Source organism: Haliotis rubra, unplaced genomic scaffold (genome assembly GCF_003918875.1).
Source record: "Haliotis rubra isolate DU_JTF1 unplaced genomic scaffold, ASM391887v1 Scf916, whole genome shotgun sequence".
Taxonomy (NCBI): Eukaryota; Metazoa; Mollusca; class Gastropoda; order Lepetellida; family Haliotidae; genus Haliotis; species Haliotis rubra.
Genome location: NW_025767653.1, coordinates 328,617 through 343,071, shown reverse-complemented (window position 1 = coordinate 343,071; position 14,455 = coordinate 328,617). Strand labels below are relative to the sequence as shown.

Sequence of the window (14,455 nt, the reverse complement as noted above, 5' to 3'; positions counted from 1 at the left end):
AAGATAACCCTCGAGACACATCACAATATCTACCATCATTCCTGGTACCATTGTCCACAGCATTATACTCTGATGCGATGGTCAAGTTGACGGCATCAACTACGTCCACCCCATCCCACTGGTCTTGTGCGACTAGTGGCTGTGTCTAACCCTGTAGATACATGAACTCCAGCACACCATGTCTAAAGTCTGTTGAGACAATATGGAAGAAATCAAACTGAATTTGGCGACTAGATTAAAGCTTGGCTTGGTGGGTTGTAAGTTTCAATAGGAGCTAGTACCATAGTAAGGTACAACTTCATAAAGAAGTGATTTTTGGCTTGAACAACAAACGCAATTATTATTACTTTCCTTCATGGATATGAGCATTATTTGATTCCAAAGAGCAGATCTCAATAAGAGAGAGAGAGATGAAAGCTAGAGTACTTCCCAAAGCTTGTACAAATATGTTTTAACTGAAAGCACATCTGACTAATGCCCCTTATACAAATTACCAGACTCTGTCCTAGAACCACGACCATCTAAGGTTATAGAAATATATGTAATGGAAGTAATATCTGGAAATCTCCCAAAATTCAAATGAATATGCATCGTTTTGTGCGCATACTGATTTGTAGGACTAAAATCCCTTAAAATTATATTTTAATAAAAATGACATCACCCCAAAAGACCCGATTGACCCATGTGAGCAGTACCGAAAACCGTGATTGATCTACGAATATGTTTGAGGTGAACATATGAAGTGAACACTTTCCTCGCAGAAATATTGACCAATGGAGTGCCACTCAATGAGTAACATAAACAACGTATAACATAGACAGACCTGCTGTAATTTCATATCCTTCAATGCAAGATGAACGACATAGCAGACCCAACCAAGAAAACAGATCATTCCTCCATTTCACAAAAGTCTCGTACTCAAAAACATCTTGAATGGATTTGCTATGACCGCTTACCTTCTTCGCCACCAGTGAAACAACACTGGAGGCAACATATCATAGGGTATAATTTATAACTGCAAAATTCACTTCAAAGCACAACTTGTAGACATAATATTTACATAACTTTGTAAGAGATATGACAAGGAGGAGATAATTATAGCCAGATAGGTTGCTCGTGGAACAGTTTCATTATCAAGAGGGGGGATGTTTCATAATGCGTCAAAGTGATGCAGTACTCCATTAATCATACGTAAATGTTGAACTAATTACTGACGACATACATCTCCAACATTGGTCCCTGACTGAAAGTCAGTCTGTTACCATGCGACACAAGGTGAATACTGTAGGTCATGTTTTTGTGAAACAGATTCTGAATTATTTGGTTGAGTGGAGTATTGAAATCAGATTAACACAGACCCCTACTGAAACATCCCAGCTCTACAAATGTAAAACTGAAAACATATTCCTGTAATGAATATTACTTGCTACAACAGCTGAAAATACAATCTCCTCATTGCCATGTTTTCATAATATTTCATTGCCAGCAATAAGTAAAACAGAAACATCAACAAACAAATGCGAACACAGAGGTTGTACAAGTAACACGCTCAACCAGGAAGAGGCTGTACAAGTAACACACTCTGCCAGGAAGAGGTTGTATACATAACATACTCTACCAGGAAGAGGTTGTATACATAACATACTCTACCAGGAAGAGGTTGTATACATAACATACTCTACCAGGAAGAGGTTGTATACATAACACACTCTACCAGGAAGAGGTTGTATACATAACACACTCTACCAGGAAGAGGTTGTATACATAACACACTCTACCAGGAAGAGGTTGTATACATAACATACTCTACCAGGAAGAGGTTGTATAATGCAATGCAAACTCTACCAGGAAGAGGTTGTATACATAACACACTCTACCAGGAAGAGGTTGTATACATAACACACTCTACCAGGAAGAGGTTGTATACATAACACACTCTACCAGGAAGAGGTTGTATACATAACACACTCTACCAGGAAGAGGTTGTATACATAACATACTCTACCAGGAAGAGGTTGTATACATAACACACTCTACCAGGAAGAGGTTGTATACATAACAAACTCTACCAGGAAGATCAACTTGAAGACAATACTCTGTCTCCAGATAATAATTACCTGAAATTTTCAGAACATTCTGATGCAAATCTCAAACAAGGAAGTAACCAACATACAGGAGAAAATTCACCTTGTACAATAAAATATTTATACATGAAGTTCAATGACGTTCATGTCAACAGTAGCACTATAGACACAAAACAACTGGAATACATTCCGTAACTGACATCAACAATGGTCATCTCTCGTCATTGTCAATCAGCAGTTTAGACAATATCTAACAGCAGGACCACAATGCTATCCAACAGCCTCCCCTCTCACCTGTGTGTTTGTAACCTTTTCAAGTAACATTTTAACACAAAATCAGTTATTTTCCATGATGAAGCTCAAAAAACAGACCGTTCACTTGTAAATTACTGATATTTAAGGAGAAACATTAATTCCTTTCCCTCAAAATCCACATCTGAAATGGAACTGCATCACAATTATTTGACAGCGATCTGCAAAAATCAGCAAAAACAAAACAATATGACACTAAGACTAAAGGCTGTGGAATACATTGAGTCATCTCCAACACAAAGTGCATGATAGATAATGCACCATATAGCATCAGTCAGTCCTGCACCCATACCACTGCTGTAGGCAATAGGAATCACCATACAATGTGCACCAATGCGAAATCATTGAACCTGAGACAGTTTCTTGACTAGCAAGAACATTCACCTGTGTACTACCTGTAGTATATGTAGATTGCCTGAGAACTTCCCAAGTTAGTGGGAGAACACCCATGACATGTTTCTACAAACACAGCTACCTTCAATGCAAGTTTGAGATGGAGATGTCTCAACATACAGCCCTATGGAAACTTGTGTAGCCAAGTTCAACATGGCCATACCAAGCTGTGATTGCAGAATATTATTATCATTGTACTGTCAGGGATTTAATAATCAACATGACCTCTGTTTCAAACAATTATCTACATACTGTATGCTTTTACAGATCACTGTTTAATAGCACTGTTATTTGTGAAGTCATTTGAAACAGAGGTCTTAACAAAAATATTCTGTATCCTTGGCAACATGCTAAATGACTAAAAAGGACAGCTACCCGACCCCTTTGGATAATTGTCCTTTATACAACTTGTCAAACATGCATGCCAGGATCACTGATTATCTACATCGTGAATTCGAGAAAGTCAAACTGAACAAAATTATTTGATTTGGTCAATAAAGAAGAGGAAAGATCCTGACCCTTGGATCCGTCCCTTCTCAGTCGATGATTTGAAACAACAAATTCAATAATACTTTTGTTTCTAAAGCCATAAGTTCGGGTAACTGATATGAGTGGATGAAAGGTCATAGAAGGTGAAGGAACTCCTGACCCCTTGGACTTCCTTCCCTTCTAAAGACCTGCAACAGTCACATGTCTCCCCCGAGGGAGGGACTGCACCTGTCGACATGTGCAATCACAGCTTGCATCTGCAGAGTCAAGGTTTGGGCAGATGGAACATCTTCCTTGACAGGTACGTCTGCAGCTTGGGAGGAACTGGCAACCTTGGAATGACCTTGACCATGTTCTCCTGGTAGCAGACCTGCTGCTGGATGGTCTTGCGACATAGGTTGACCAGCGTGTGGGGCGAGTTCATGTTCGACTTGTACCAGCTGCGGAAGTTGTCGTCGTCGGACAGCATCTCTGCAGGAATCCCCGGCCCCTTCCACTTGAGCCAGTCGACCAGGTTGAGCATGTCGCAGCCTGCTGCGTACAGCACCTTGATGCACGGCACCTGGTACTTCAGATCCTCGAAGTACAGCCCCGTGCTGAGTGAACTGACGCACACGTACAGCGGAGTGCGGCCCTTCAGGTCCATGGAATTGATGTCGCTGTTGGCATTCAGCAGGATTCGGATCATGTCCTTCAGCTTCCAGTGGGCTGCCACATGGATGGGAATCTTCCCTGACTTGTCAGCCCTGAGGACATACCACACAGGTCAATACCATGGCTAAATGATACTAGATAGTACAGATGATAGGATGTCAAGATAGCAAGGATACTCAGGCCATATGACAGCAGCCTAAAATAACTGAGTCTGGACAAGAGAATCCCGATAGAACAACCCAGGCCATCAAAGAATGCTGACAGAAGTCACTGGGCCTGATCAGCTTTTCCAGCCACCTCAATACCCGGATTCTAGCTTAGGAAAGGCCAAAGTGAAGTCAGTCTCAAACATCTACTAAAGTGAGGTGAGGTGAGGTGAAATTGGGTTTTAACGTCGTGCTTGAGAATATTTCGCTCATATGACAACGTGCATGCGTGTGTATGTGCGGCTGCTTGTACTAGTCCAGACTGAAGTTGGTTTTAAAGTGCTAGCCCACTGAGACACCATGACGCGGTGAAGCATGAATACCCCACTCAGACACATTATACTGACTCCGAACCGACCAGTCCTTGTTGTACCCATTAATGCCGAGCGCCAGGCAGGGACCAACAAGTACCATATTTTAAGGTCTTTTGGTATGACGCGGTCGGGGATCGAACCCGCGACCTTCTGCTCTCCAGGCAGACGCTCTAACCATTACACCACGGAGGCGATCACATCTACTAAGGAGAATCTAGGCATGGGTATGGCACTGACAAACCAAGAACGTTATCGGGGCGAACCAGGAATCGAACCCTTGACCATACTGGCATGCACATTAGATGACTGGACAACCTAATTCCCCTCCTATGAAACACTTTAGGTCACCAAAGTAACGTGACACAATCAGACAGACGTCTTTTGTGGATGGATGAACTAGCTATTATAATGAGAATTTCTGGATATTTGGCAGCAATGACAAAGAAAAGTTAATGTCAAACGAAAGCCGAGCTTCCCACAAACTTACATGTTAACAGATGCCCCTGCGGCAAGCAGTCGTTCCACAGTGGCGTAGCTGGAGTGTACGATGGCGTTCTGGACACAGATATACAGCGGAGTTTGGCTTTCCAGATCCGCCTTGTTAATGTCAGCACCTGACAGGACAAACAAGCCAAAGTAAGACTTCCTCAAAATTGGCTTCCTGACAAAAAAATTGGTTTTGATTCACCCGACACAAAAGCTCTAAACAGTGTTTCAGTTACCTCACAGTGTGCCAGTTTAAGGCTGCTCTAAACAGTCTTTGAGTTACATCACAGTGTGTCAGCTCTGTCAGGGAAAGCATGCCTCAGATGCAGTTAGCCCTTAACAACTAGGAAAGTGGTGTGATGCTGACAATAGAACCATTATCAAGGCAAGCAGGTATAGGATCCCCCATTACAGGGTTCTTGGAGCCTAAGGGACACAACTCCGCACAGCCAATTACAGCACCTTGTATGATTGGGCCATTCAGACATAAAATCATAAAACCACTGCTGCAAATGCTTCTAACATCTCACCAGCTTGCACAAGGATGTCCACTAAGACCGGTCGGCCATGGAAAGCAGCCTTGTAGAGCGGGGTGCAGTTTCTCTTGTCCGTTCTGTTAATTCCAGCACCAGCCTTCAGCAACATCTGAAAGGCAAATAGTCAATGTTATCAGTGTTTCTACAAATACCAGATGCAATTTTCCACGATCACCGGGAACAGGGAACCACTTTGCCACACAGGGAACCAGAATGGGGTATTGGGGTCTATTGTGCTATTCTCCATGTTTGACTCCTATTGGAGTCAAACGTGGGGGCTCTATTGCCTTCAAAGCCTCATTGGACACAAACTTGGGGTATTGATCGTGTATTTTGCCCCTACGGCCAAAAAGGAACAAGCATGGGGTACAGAGGTTCAGCATCAGAATATGCATGAAGAGTGAGTGAGTGTTTGGTTTTATGCCTCTTTTCGCAATATTCGAGCAATAACACGGCGGGAGACACCAGAAATGGGCTTCAAATATTGTACCCATGTGGGGAATCGAACCCGGGTCTCTGGCGTGACAATCCAACGCTTTAACCACTAGGCTACCCCACCGCCCCTCTGCATGAAGAATAAGCATTGGATATTGGATATCCATTGTAGTACGCCACTGGGGGAGACAAGCTTGAATTACTGGGGTCTACTGTGCCTCAGAATCTGCAAGAAGGACAAGCACTAGGTATTGGATTTATAACGTGGCAGCCAAGTACGCTACAGGGGGGACAAGCTTGGGGTACTGGGGATCCCGAACCCCCTGAGGACAATGAGTTCACCCACCACACTGATGTCCACATGGTTCAGGGATACAGCAGCCAGGAGGGGTGTGGTACTGTCCTTGACGCTTGGGACAGTCGGGTTATTCCAGGGGTAGTTGATGTCAGCACCTTGTGCAATGAGGCTGCTGACACTCTTGCGGTCATTGCCCATGACGGCCAGATGGAGGTCCCTCTCCCTCTGTGGCATCCCCTGCGTCACCACATCAGCCTTAGTCGACTTCGAGTTGCCCATTGTTGATCAAAACTGCAACAAAAGCGATAATACACATAAACCATTTCAGGTTCACAGCCTTAAAGGCACAATGTCACACATTTTCGTCAATATTTTGGCCTATATAATATATACTGGGGCATATGCAATCACTTAAGCATCCTGTTGATGCAATTAAAAACTTATTATCCCTTACGACTTACCTGAAATTGATAATTGAAAATTCGAGGTCAACAGTTTCCAGGCAGAGAAAACTTGCCATAAATGGAATGTAAACAATTGCTTCGTACATCGAAACCTATCACAAACTGTATTGTCAGTGTTTGCAACTGGTTTCAATCACAAGTTGTGCTTAGGATATTCGTAAAGAACGCTCCAAGGGATATAACTCTTGAAATAATGTTCGACCAGTAGATGGCAACATTGCATTAATTCATTCAAACTTTTAATTTAATATTGTAATTTAAATACATAATTTGGGGGGTAATAAATTCTGTGGTCGCTTCCCTGAGGGCTGATAGTTAGTATTATTGAGGGAAATGCATTATCTACTATCAGAGACGTGTGGTGTGATATAGTGCCTTTAAGCTTCTTTGCCATAACATGCAGTTACTCATAATAATGTAGAAGTATTTAAAAAGTACCATGTGAATTAAAGGTGTCACAATTCAACCAAAATATAGCAGCTTTACACCTGAAGATATGATTCACCTACCCATGTGCATGTATCATTTCATGTTTATGTCCATCTTAAATTTGAACTGATGTTCAAACTGAACATTTTGAATTTGACAACCAGTTGGACTAACATTATTTAAATACTGCCTTTCACAAAGGAAAATGGTAATGTTTTAATGAAAATCATGTGGAAACTTCTGGAATGTACACATCTGATTCTAACATATTTCAGAGCAGCAGATTTAAAAGGAAAGCTCTTGATATAACTGAATTCATTTACTGGCAAACAAGGAGAAGTTGAGCACCAACCTGACAATTGACCCTTATTAGCATGTATGAGTGTCATCCACTAACACTTGCCATTGTTAGCGAAGGGGCCCCAGGTTGTCCGCGATCAAGTGTAGTGCGATGGGTGAAGCACGTGGCCTGTCTCAGCAAACAACGAGTTCGACAGTGGCACGTGCATTTGTTTGCATTTAACCTTAAGAAATTAATGGGAATTTATAGTCTCTCATAACCATTAATGGTTGGCTCATAAGTTACTATGTTTTATACCTTTACAGAATCTGCTTTTAATATGAGGTGTATATATATCTATATATCCGAATATTACCGACTTGTTACACCGACCACGTGAGAGTCTTATGAACAAGGCGTGTGCAGCCACGCGTGGAATCAATTTCATCGTCATGCAATGCACATGCACTACCCTACATCTGCTCTACTTTTCACAAACCAAATGGGTTTGCTCATTGCCGTGCACTGCCTACCTCTCGTAAACGCGTTCTCTGCGCCGGTCCAACTCATCCGTGTTTGCCAGTAGTAACTAAGTTACTAAGTTCTGCATGGGTAACAAGTCACAGTAATTTGACATGATTTGAGGGCAGGTCGGCCACAGGCCCTCTTTTGAGAATGAGCACTGAAGACACTTCAAGATTTTGTTTGTATGATATTGCAAAATTTGTTGTAATTAGCACTTTTTTTTAACTTTCAGCAGAGCTAAGGTCAACAATTTGAAAACTGTTCAATACATTTATTAAACTGTTCACAACCACTCAAAATGAATTTGAAAAGATAAATAAACAGTAAACTATAAATAATACCCAATCTCAATGTTCATTAACAACTTGATTGAACACTTCAACACTGAACAGTTTTCCTTGTCTAGCTAACACTGTAAAACTCAGTTTCCAACTCAAAACGTTTAATGCAACACAACTGGACAATTTAACAATGAATAATGCGAAAATCGAGAAATTAACGGATGTGCTTCAGTGACCGAAAACCAATAACACAAGGATACTTGTAATCTTGATTCTGAATTCTAAACATGAACCTGCCATACCTTGTGATACCATTGTTTTTGTGGTGGATAATGCACGCCATATATAACATACGATTTGCTGCATGGAAACATGTCAGTCTAAGTAAACTTAGGCCCAGTATTATTCGTTACAATGCTATACTGAGTCTAACAAACCCTAGTAGAAGGTTGCGTCAGCTAACCTTTGAGCGACCTATGACCGTCCAATCAAACGCGAGACAGCCAAACGGATTTAACCAATCAGACAATGACTACTTGTTAGGGTTCGGCGGGACTTACAAAACGGTTTTTGGATTTTCTTTTCATTGGTCGCTGACACTGATCTATCAACAAACAAAAATCCGCATAAAACCCAGATATTTGACCTGCAGTATATACGCTTAGGCATTTCTAATGACATGGTTACTATTAGCTTATACCTCCACAAGATAACATCCTTGAATACTGACAAAAATGCCATGTTCAGAGACTATACTCATTGCACCCTCCATGTGTATCACTCGGAAGCGATCGTGTGGAAAATAGCATTTGGAATCGTTCGAGTTTTTTAGGTAAAGGTTCAAATAATATGTGTGAATGTTAAAGGTCCCATGCAACCAAAAAAACAAACATAATTAAAACACAATTATCACTTATTCATGATATAAAATATACATTGCGGATTATGAAAAAACAAATAAACAAAATTATAAGCGTACAATCGCATATCCAAAGTGCAATATTTTGAACTTGGGTTTACTTCCCTCGAAACGAAGCACCCGAGATACCAAACCCAGTAAGAGAGGGTGGGTGTGGACTTTAGTGTAACGAAGGCTTTCATTGGCTGGTTCATTTACCAATACTCTCTTTGTGTGTGTATAGAGATGTTGGGTTTTGTAAATACATGCTTATTTTTGGTGAAACACATTTTGCAATCAACAGACACCATAACATGTCGTGTGTACAAGTATTTCACCTGACTGTCTGTGTAATTACATAATGTGACAGAGACCTGAACTTCAGGGTGCATGAGTCATAAATCAATGCGTTTATTTTCTATTAGCTTATACCTCCACAAGATAACATCCTTGAATACTGACAAAATGCCATGTTCAGCAACTATACTCATTGCGCCCTCCATGTGTATCACTCGGAAGCGATCGTGTGGAAAATAGCATTTGGAATCGTTCGAGTTTTTTAGGTAAAGGTTCAAATAATATGTGTGAATGTTAAAGGTCCCATGCAACCAAAAAAACAAACATAATTAAAACACAATTATCACTTATTCATGATATAAAATATACATTGCGGATTATGAAAAAACAAATAAACAAAATTATAAGCGTACAATCGCATATCCAAAGTGCAATATTTTGAACTTGGGTTTACTTCCCTCGAAACGAAGCACCCGAGATACCAAACCCAGTAAGAGAGGGTGGGTGTGGACTTTAGTGTAACGAAGGCTTTCATTGGCTGGTTCATTTACCAATACTCTCTTTGTGTGTGTATAGAGATGTTGGGTTTTGTAAATACATGCTTATTTTTGGTGAAACACATTTTACAATCAACAGACACCATAACATGTCGTGTGTACAAGTATTTCACCTGCCTGTCTGTGTAATTACATAATGTGACAGAGACAGAACTCGGGTGCATGAGCCATAAATCAATGCGTTTTGTTTATGGTGTATAGCCTGATAGGTTTTAAGTTCAAATTGCATGTGGTCAGTGATCAAAGTTGTGTATTGCATATTGTCATTAGCAAACAGGCAGGCAGGCAGACACATAGGTGTCAATAAAACAGACATTGAGTTTTGTCTGTGACAGAGGCATATCTATATCACAGTTAGAAATTCTGGCATTGCTAAATAATGACGCTGATGTTAAGTATCAAACTGAAAAAGTGACTCGGTAAGAAGAACGTGTGGTGAAATAGTCACATGAAATTATATAACTCGGTAATCTCCTGTCATAACATACAAAAAGCTCGCGCCTGTGAAATATCAACAAAACATTAGAAAAATAGCTCACATCAAAGCCTACTCCGAGTACTCACCACCAGCGAAGGTTTTCCGTCTTGAAATGTCGAACGCCTCACTGGTTGACACATAGCTGAGTAGATCTAGATCCTTAACAAGGTTATTTTATATACCGTATATTACCGTTTATAAGACGACCCCATGGATAAGACGACCCCAAAACTTGACCCTTAAAATCAGTGTCAAAATGGTATGTTTCGTGCATAAGTCGATCCCCCGCGATAGGGTCCTAAACGCGGCAAACACAGACCACAGACAACTGGCAGTTTCCAATAATTATAACTTTGGTCCACATTATTCAAAGAATTCACAATCATATATATTGCGTCTAGTCACGGATCGAAACGAAGTGTAGTTGACAGAATATGTATAATATTTTTTGGTTCTCTAAGTATCATATTTATTGTAGCAACAAACTGGCTCGCTTATTTTACCCCATTCAACAATCACGAACTGATTACCGTCTCGTTTTCCATTGACTGCTAGTTTACAATAACATCGGTAAAAATGTGTGAATTTAAATGGCTTCCGTATTTTACCCCATTCCATGTGCTTACCACGTTCATGAGGGTCCGTATAACCTTAGTGTTGATTATATATATTTTACATAAAAACTGTAATTAAAATTACACAATGCTAGGTCCTCAAAATTCGGCCTATAGACGGTAATATAACGTAACGAGTAGATTATTTACTATTTGTTTGTGTACACAACCAAGATTAGACTACTCCTGCTCACGACCTTATAATCCAGACATCCCGCTTCCAAGCTGCGCGAACCAATTCACTGCGCATGCGCCATGAGCGCAGTGCAGCATGTCGCAGCACAGCTGTTGAAATCACTTTTCACCCCAGCTGGGGTGAATTAAGTGAATCGGTTGATTTTGCGCGGGGTTTTTTTCATCGCGTTATTTTTAGGGCTGCGCAATATAACCGGTTTACCGATATTTACTGGTTCAGACATGAAAACGATACATATTGCGATACGCTGATCGAAAACTGGTATTTTGACTTGCAATCGGAAAACTTCGTAACACTCAGAAATCTTCGGGTAGTTCCTTTTTTCATTTGTGCCAAATATTATTCACATTTTTATTTTATCATGATTAAAAGTTTTTATTAAAGCTTAATCAAGCATGGTAATTTGGTTGTGTTTTTGCTCTATAAATCAAGCATTAACTCGATTATAAGTATTTTTTTTGTTTAAAAATACTTCATGCAATATATTGCAATACATACCGCAATACATGCTTTCGCATCGCAATATATCGCAATATGAAAATTCCCTGCAATACCCACCCCACCCCTAGTTATTTTTCAACTTTATAAGTTCAGAATCTGCAAAGTTGTGTTTTACGTTACATGTGACCCTTAACTTTCGCAATTTGGTAAGCTGTGTTCTGATTGGTCAGTCCAAAAGGTTAGCTGACACGACCTTCTACTAGGGTTTGTTAGATTCAGTATAACGAATAATACTATAAACATGATATATTGCTTTTTTGCTTCAAATGAAATAGGTTAAGACTGACATCGGCATTTGACAGCTGGTGTGCCCCCAATGCAACATGCAGTGTGATTGGTTCACTAAACGAAACAGACAACAGTCTGTTTACAAAGCTCTCCATTTTTTCAATTACACAGATTTTTCATTTAAAACACAAGTTGAAGGTAATGTGCTAAATTCAGAGTACTGAAAATAATAATACCTCACTTCAGCAAATGAAAGTAGTGTTATATTTTTTCACAGTAACATACTTGTTTTGGAGTTTTGCATGAGTTCCTGAGGGAAAACAAACTTGAGTGTTTAAGATTAATTTAATATTTATTAATGAGCTGGCATGACTTGCCCGTACAAGTGCAGTGTACCATAAAAATGTTAGTGCATGAATGGTGCAAGGCAGGACCTAGAAAGAACACAGGTGTATTGTATCATCACATGAGAACTCAAGATGTATTGTTTCATACACACATCCGCCTGTACAATTGGACCATCATCACATGACCATGATAATTCATAAGACTAATGTGTCATGGTCCCTACTTTCAAATACTTTAGCAAATCACTTTATGGAACAGGGGATCCAAGACACCACAAATTTGTTACTCAAGCTTAACATGAGTAGTAGTCCCAATCTAGTCCATAGACCAATCAAGTTGTTCAAACATCAGATATGAGTTGACATGACATGATGAGTGAGTGAGTGAGTTTAATTTTACGCTGCACCCAGCAATATTCCAGCTATATGACGGCGGTCTTTAAATAAAAGAATCTGGGCCAAACAATCCAGTGATCAACAGCATGAGCATCGATCTGCGCAATTAGGAACCGATGACATATGTCAACCAAGTCAGCGAGCCTGACCACCTGATCACATTAGTCCCCTCTTACAACAAGCATGGGTTACTGACGGTACATTCTAACCCAGACCTTATGACATGATGAAGTCTGTAAAGTAATCTGTTATGTTGAACTTAATATTGGATAACTATTTGTTTTTTACAGTAAAACACATAAAATTGAATTACATCAACGAAACGGGAACAGGCACCTGCAACTTGTGAACTGCCCTCTACCCAGTGCCCCAACTAAAACAACTGACTATTTTGACACTGTATAAAAGTATGTTGCATCTTTAACTATAGCAGAAAATCGGGAAATATATAATTCCAAATTTGGTCATGGCCTCCCTGGTAATGTCACAGTAAAAAACAGACGTCAAACAGACTGAAGAAAATGTTGCATGCAGAACACATCAGGTTAAGAAAGTGTAGTGTCCTAAAACAGTTACTATGCGCCAATGAGCTTCGCGACCTAAGTAACATATGTCATCAGTCAAAGACAGTGATGGCTCGGATCAGTCAACTGGTGTCAAAGCGAGTCGACAGTGCAGGTGCCCGCTACAACTGTCATTGAGAATTTGTTGCTATTTTCTGTAATGAAATCATTCAATATCAACGACGTCTACCTACTGTAACTTAGAGACCTAACTGCCGTTGTCAATCCATGCTTCTTGTTGTGCCTTATCAGTCAAATCGTGTATTTTTTCTGGCATCGAATTTGCTTTCCTTTTCCTCCATCTTGTTATTCCCCGGATGTTGGGGAGAAATTAGTGCATGGGTTTGCTCCGGGAGAATTCCTTTCGCTTCAATATAAATATTGTAAACCGATAATGTGATATGTCAAATATACGAATAAACGTTACCACTTCCGTTAACTATTATCAATAGATGTGGAGAGCCTTGAAAGTAGGTCGTTGCAAAAACGACAGGGCCCGTTATATACACACATAAATCTGTCTCTTCAAGCGAGTTCTTGGAAGTTACAATACTCGCTAAGGGTCGTTTAAGACAAGAGATGCTGTACACCTTTTAGAATATGAATGGCAAAAAACTATCCTGTTATATACTGCAAATGTTGACTCAACTCCACGCTTTCTAGAGAATTGACCAAAACGAAACGTTTTATTTACTGCAACGTCAGAGTGAGTGAGTTTAGTTTTACGCTGCACTCAGCAATATTCCAGCTATGTGGCGGCGGTCTGTAAATAATCGAGTCTGGACCAGACAATGCAGTGATCAACAGCATGAGCATCGATCTGCGCAATTGGGAACCGATGACATGTGTCAGCCAAGTCAGCGAGTCTGACCACCCGATCCCGTTAGTCGCCTCTTACTACAAGCATGGGTTACTGAAGGTACATTCTAACCCAGACCTTATGACATGATGAAGTCTTTAAGGTAATTTGTTATGGGTTACTGAAGATCAATATTCTAACCCGTACCTTCACAGGTGTAACGTCAGAGGATCATGGAGCACACCACTTTCGCACCACCGAGTGAGTGAGTGAGTGAGTATGGTTTTACGCCGCTTTTTAGCAATGTTCCTGCAATATTACGGCGGGAGACACCAGATATTGGCTTCTGACATTGTACCATGTGGGGAATCGAACACGGGCCTTCGGCGCCTCAA

General features: G+C 40.5%; 1 protein-coding gene across 1 annotated transcript; it reads right to left on the bottom strand.

Moving 5' to 3' along the window:
- Positions 1-2,434: 2,434 nt before the first annotated feature.
- Positions 2,435-13,576, bottom strand: LOC124264247 (ankyrin repeat, PH and SEC7 domain containing protein secG-like). Its single transcript, XM_046698985.1, has 5 exons — positions 13,456-13,576; positions 6,256-6,498; positions 5,469-5,583; positions 4,940-5,066; positions 2,435-4,024 (listed from the first exon to the last, which is right to left on the bottom strand). The coding sequence occupies exons 2-5, from the start codon at positions 6,484-6,486 to the stop codon at positions 3,544-3,546; spliced, it is 954 nt and encodes a 317-aa protein (XP_046554941.1). The 5' UTR covers positions 6,487-6,498; positions 13,456-13,576; the 3' UTR covers positions 2,435-3,543.
- Between the last annotated feature and the right edge of the window lie 879 nt (positions 13,577-14,455).

Bases quoted from the DNA above. Each gene is read 5' to 3' on its own strand.
- LOC124264247 (XM_046698985.1), bottom strand. From the start codon at position 6,486: ATGGGCAACTCGAAGTCGACTAAGGCTGATGTGGTGACGCAGGGGATG. The intron at 5,584-6,255 runs GTGGGTGAACTC...TTTGCCTTTCAG, and splicing joins ACCATGTGGACATCAGTGTG to ATGTTGCTGAAGGCTGGTGC. The intron at 5,067-5,468 runs GTGAGATGTTAG...TTGTCCTGTCAG, and splicing joins GGACATCCTTGTGCAAGCTG to GTGCTGACATTAACAAGGCG.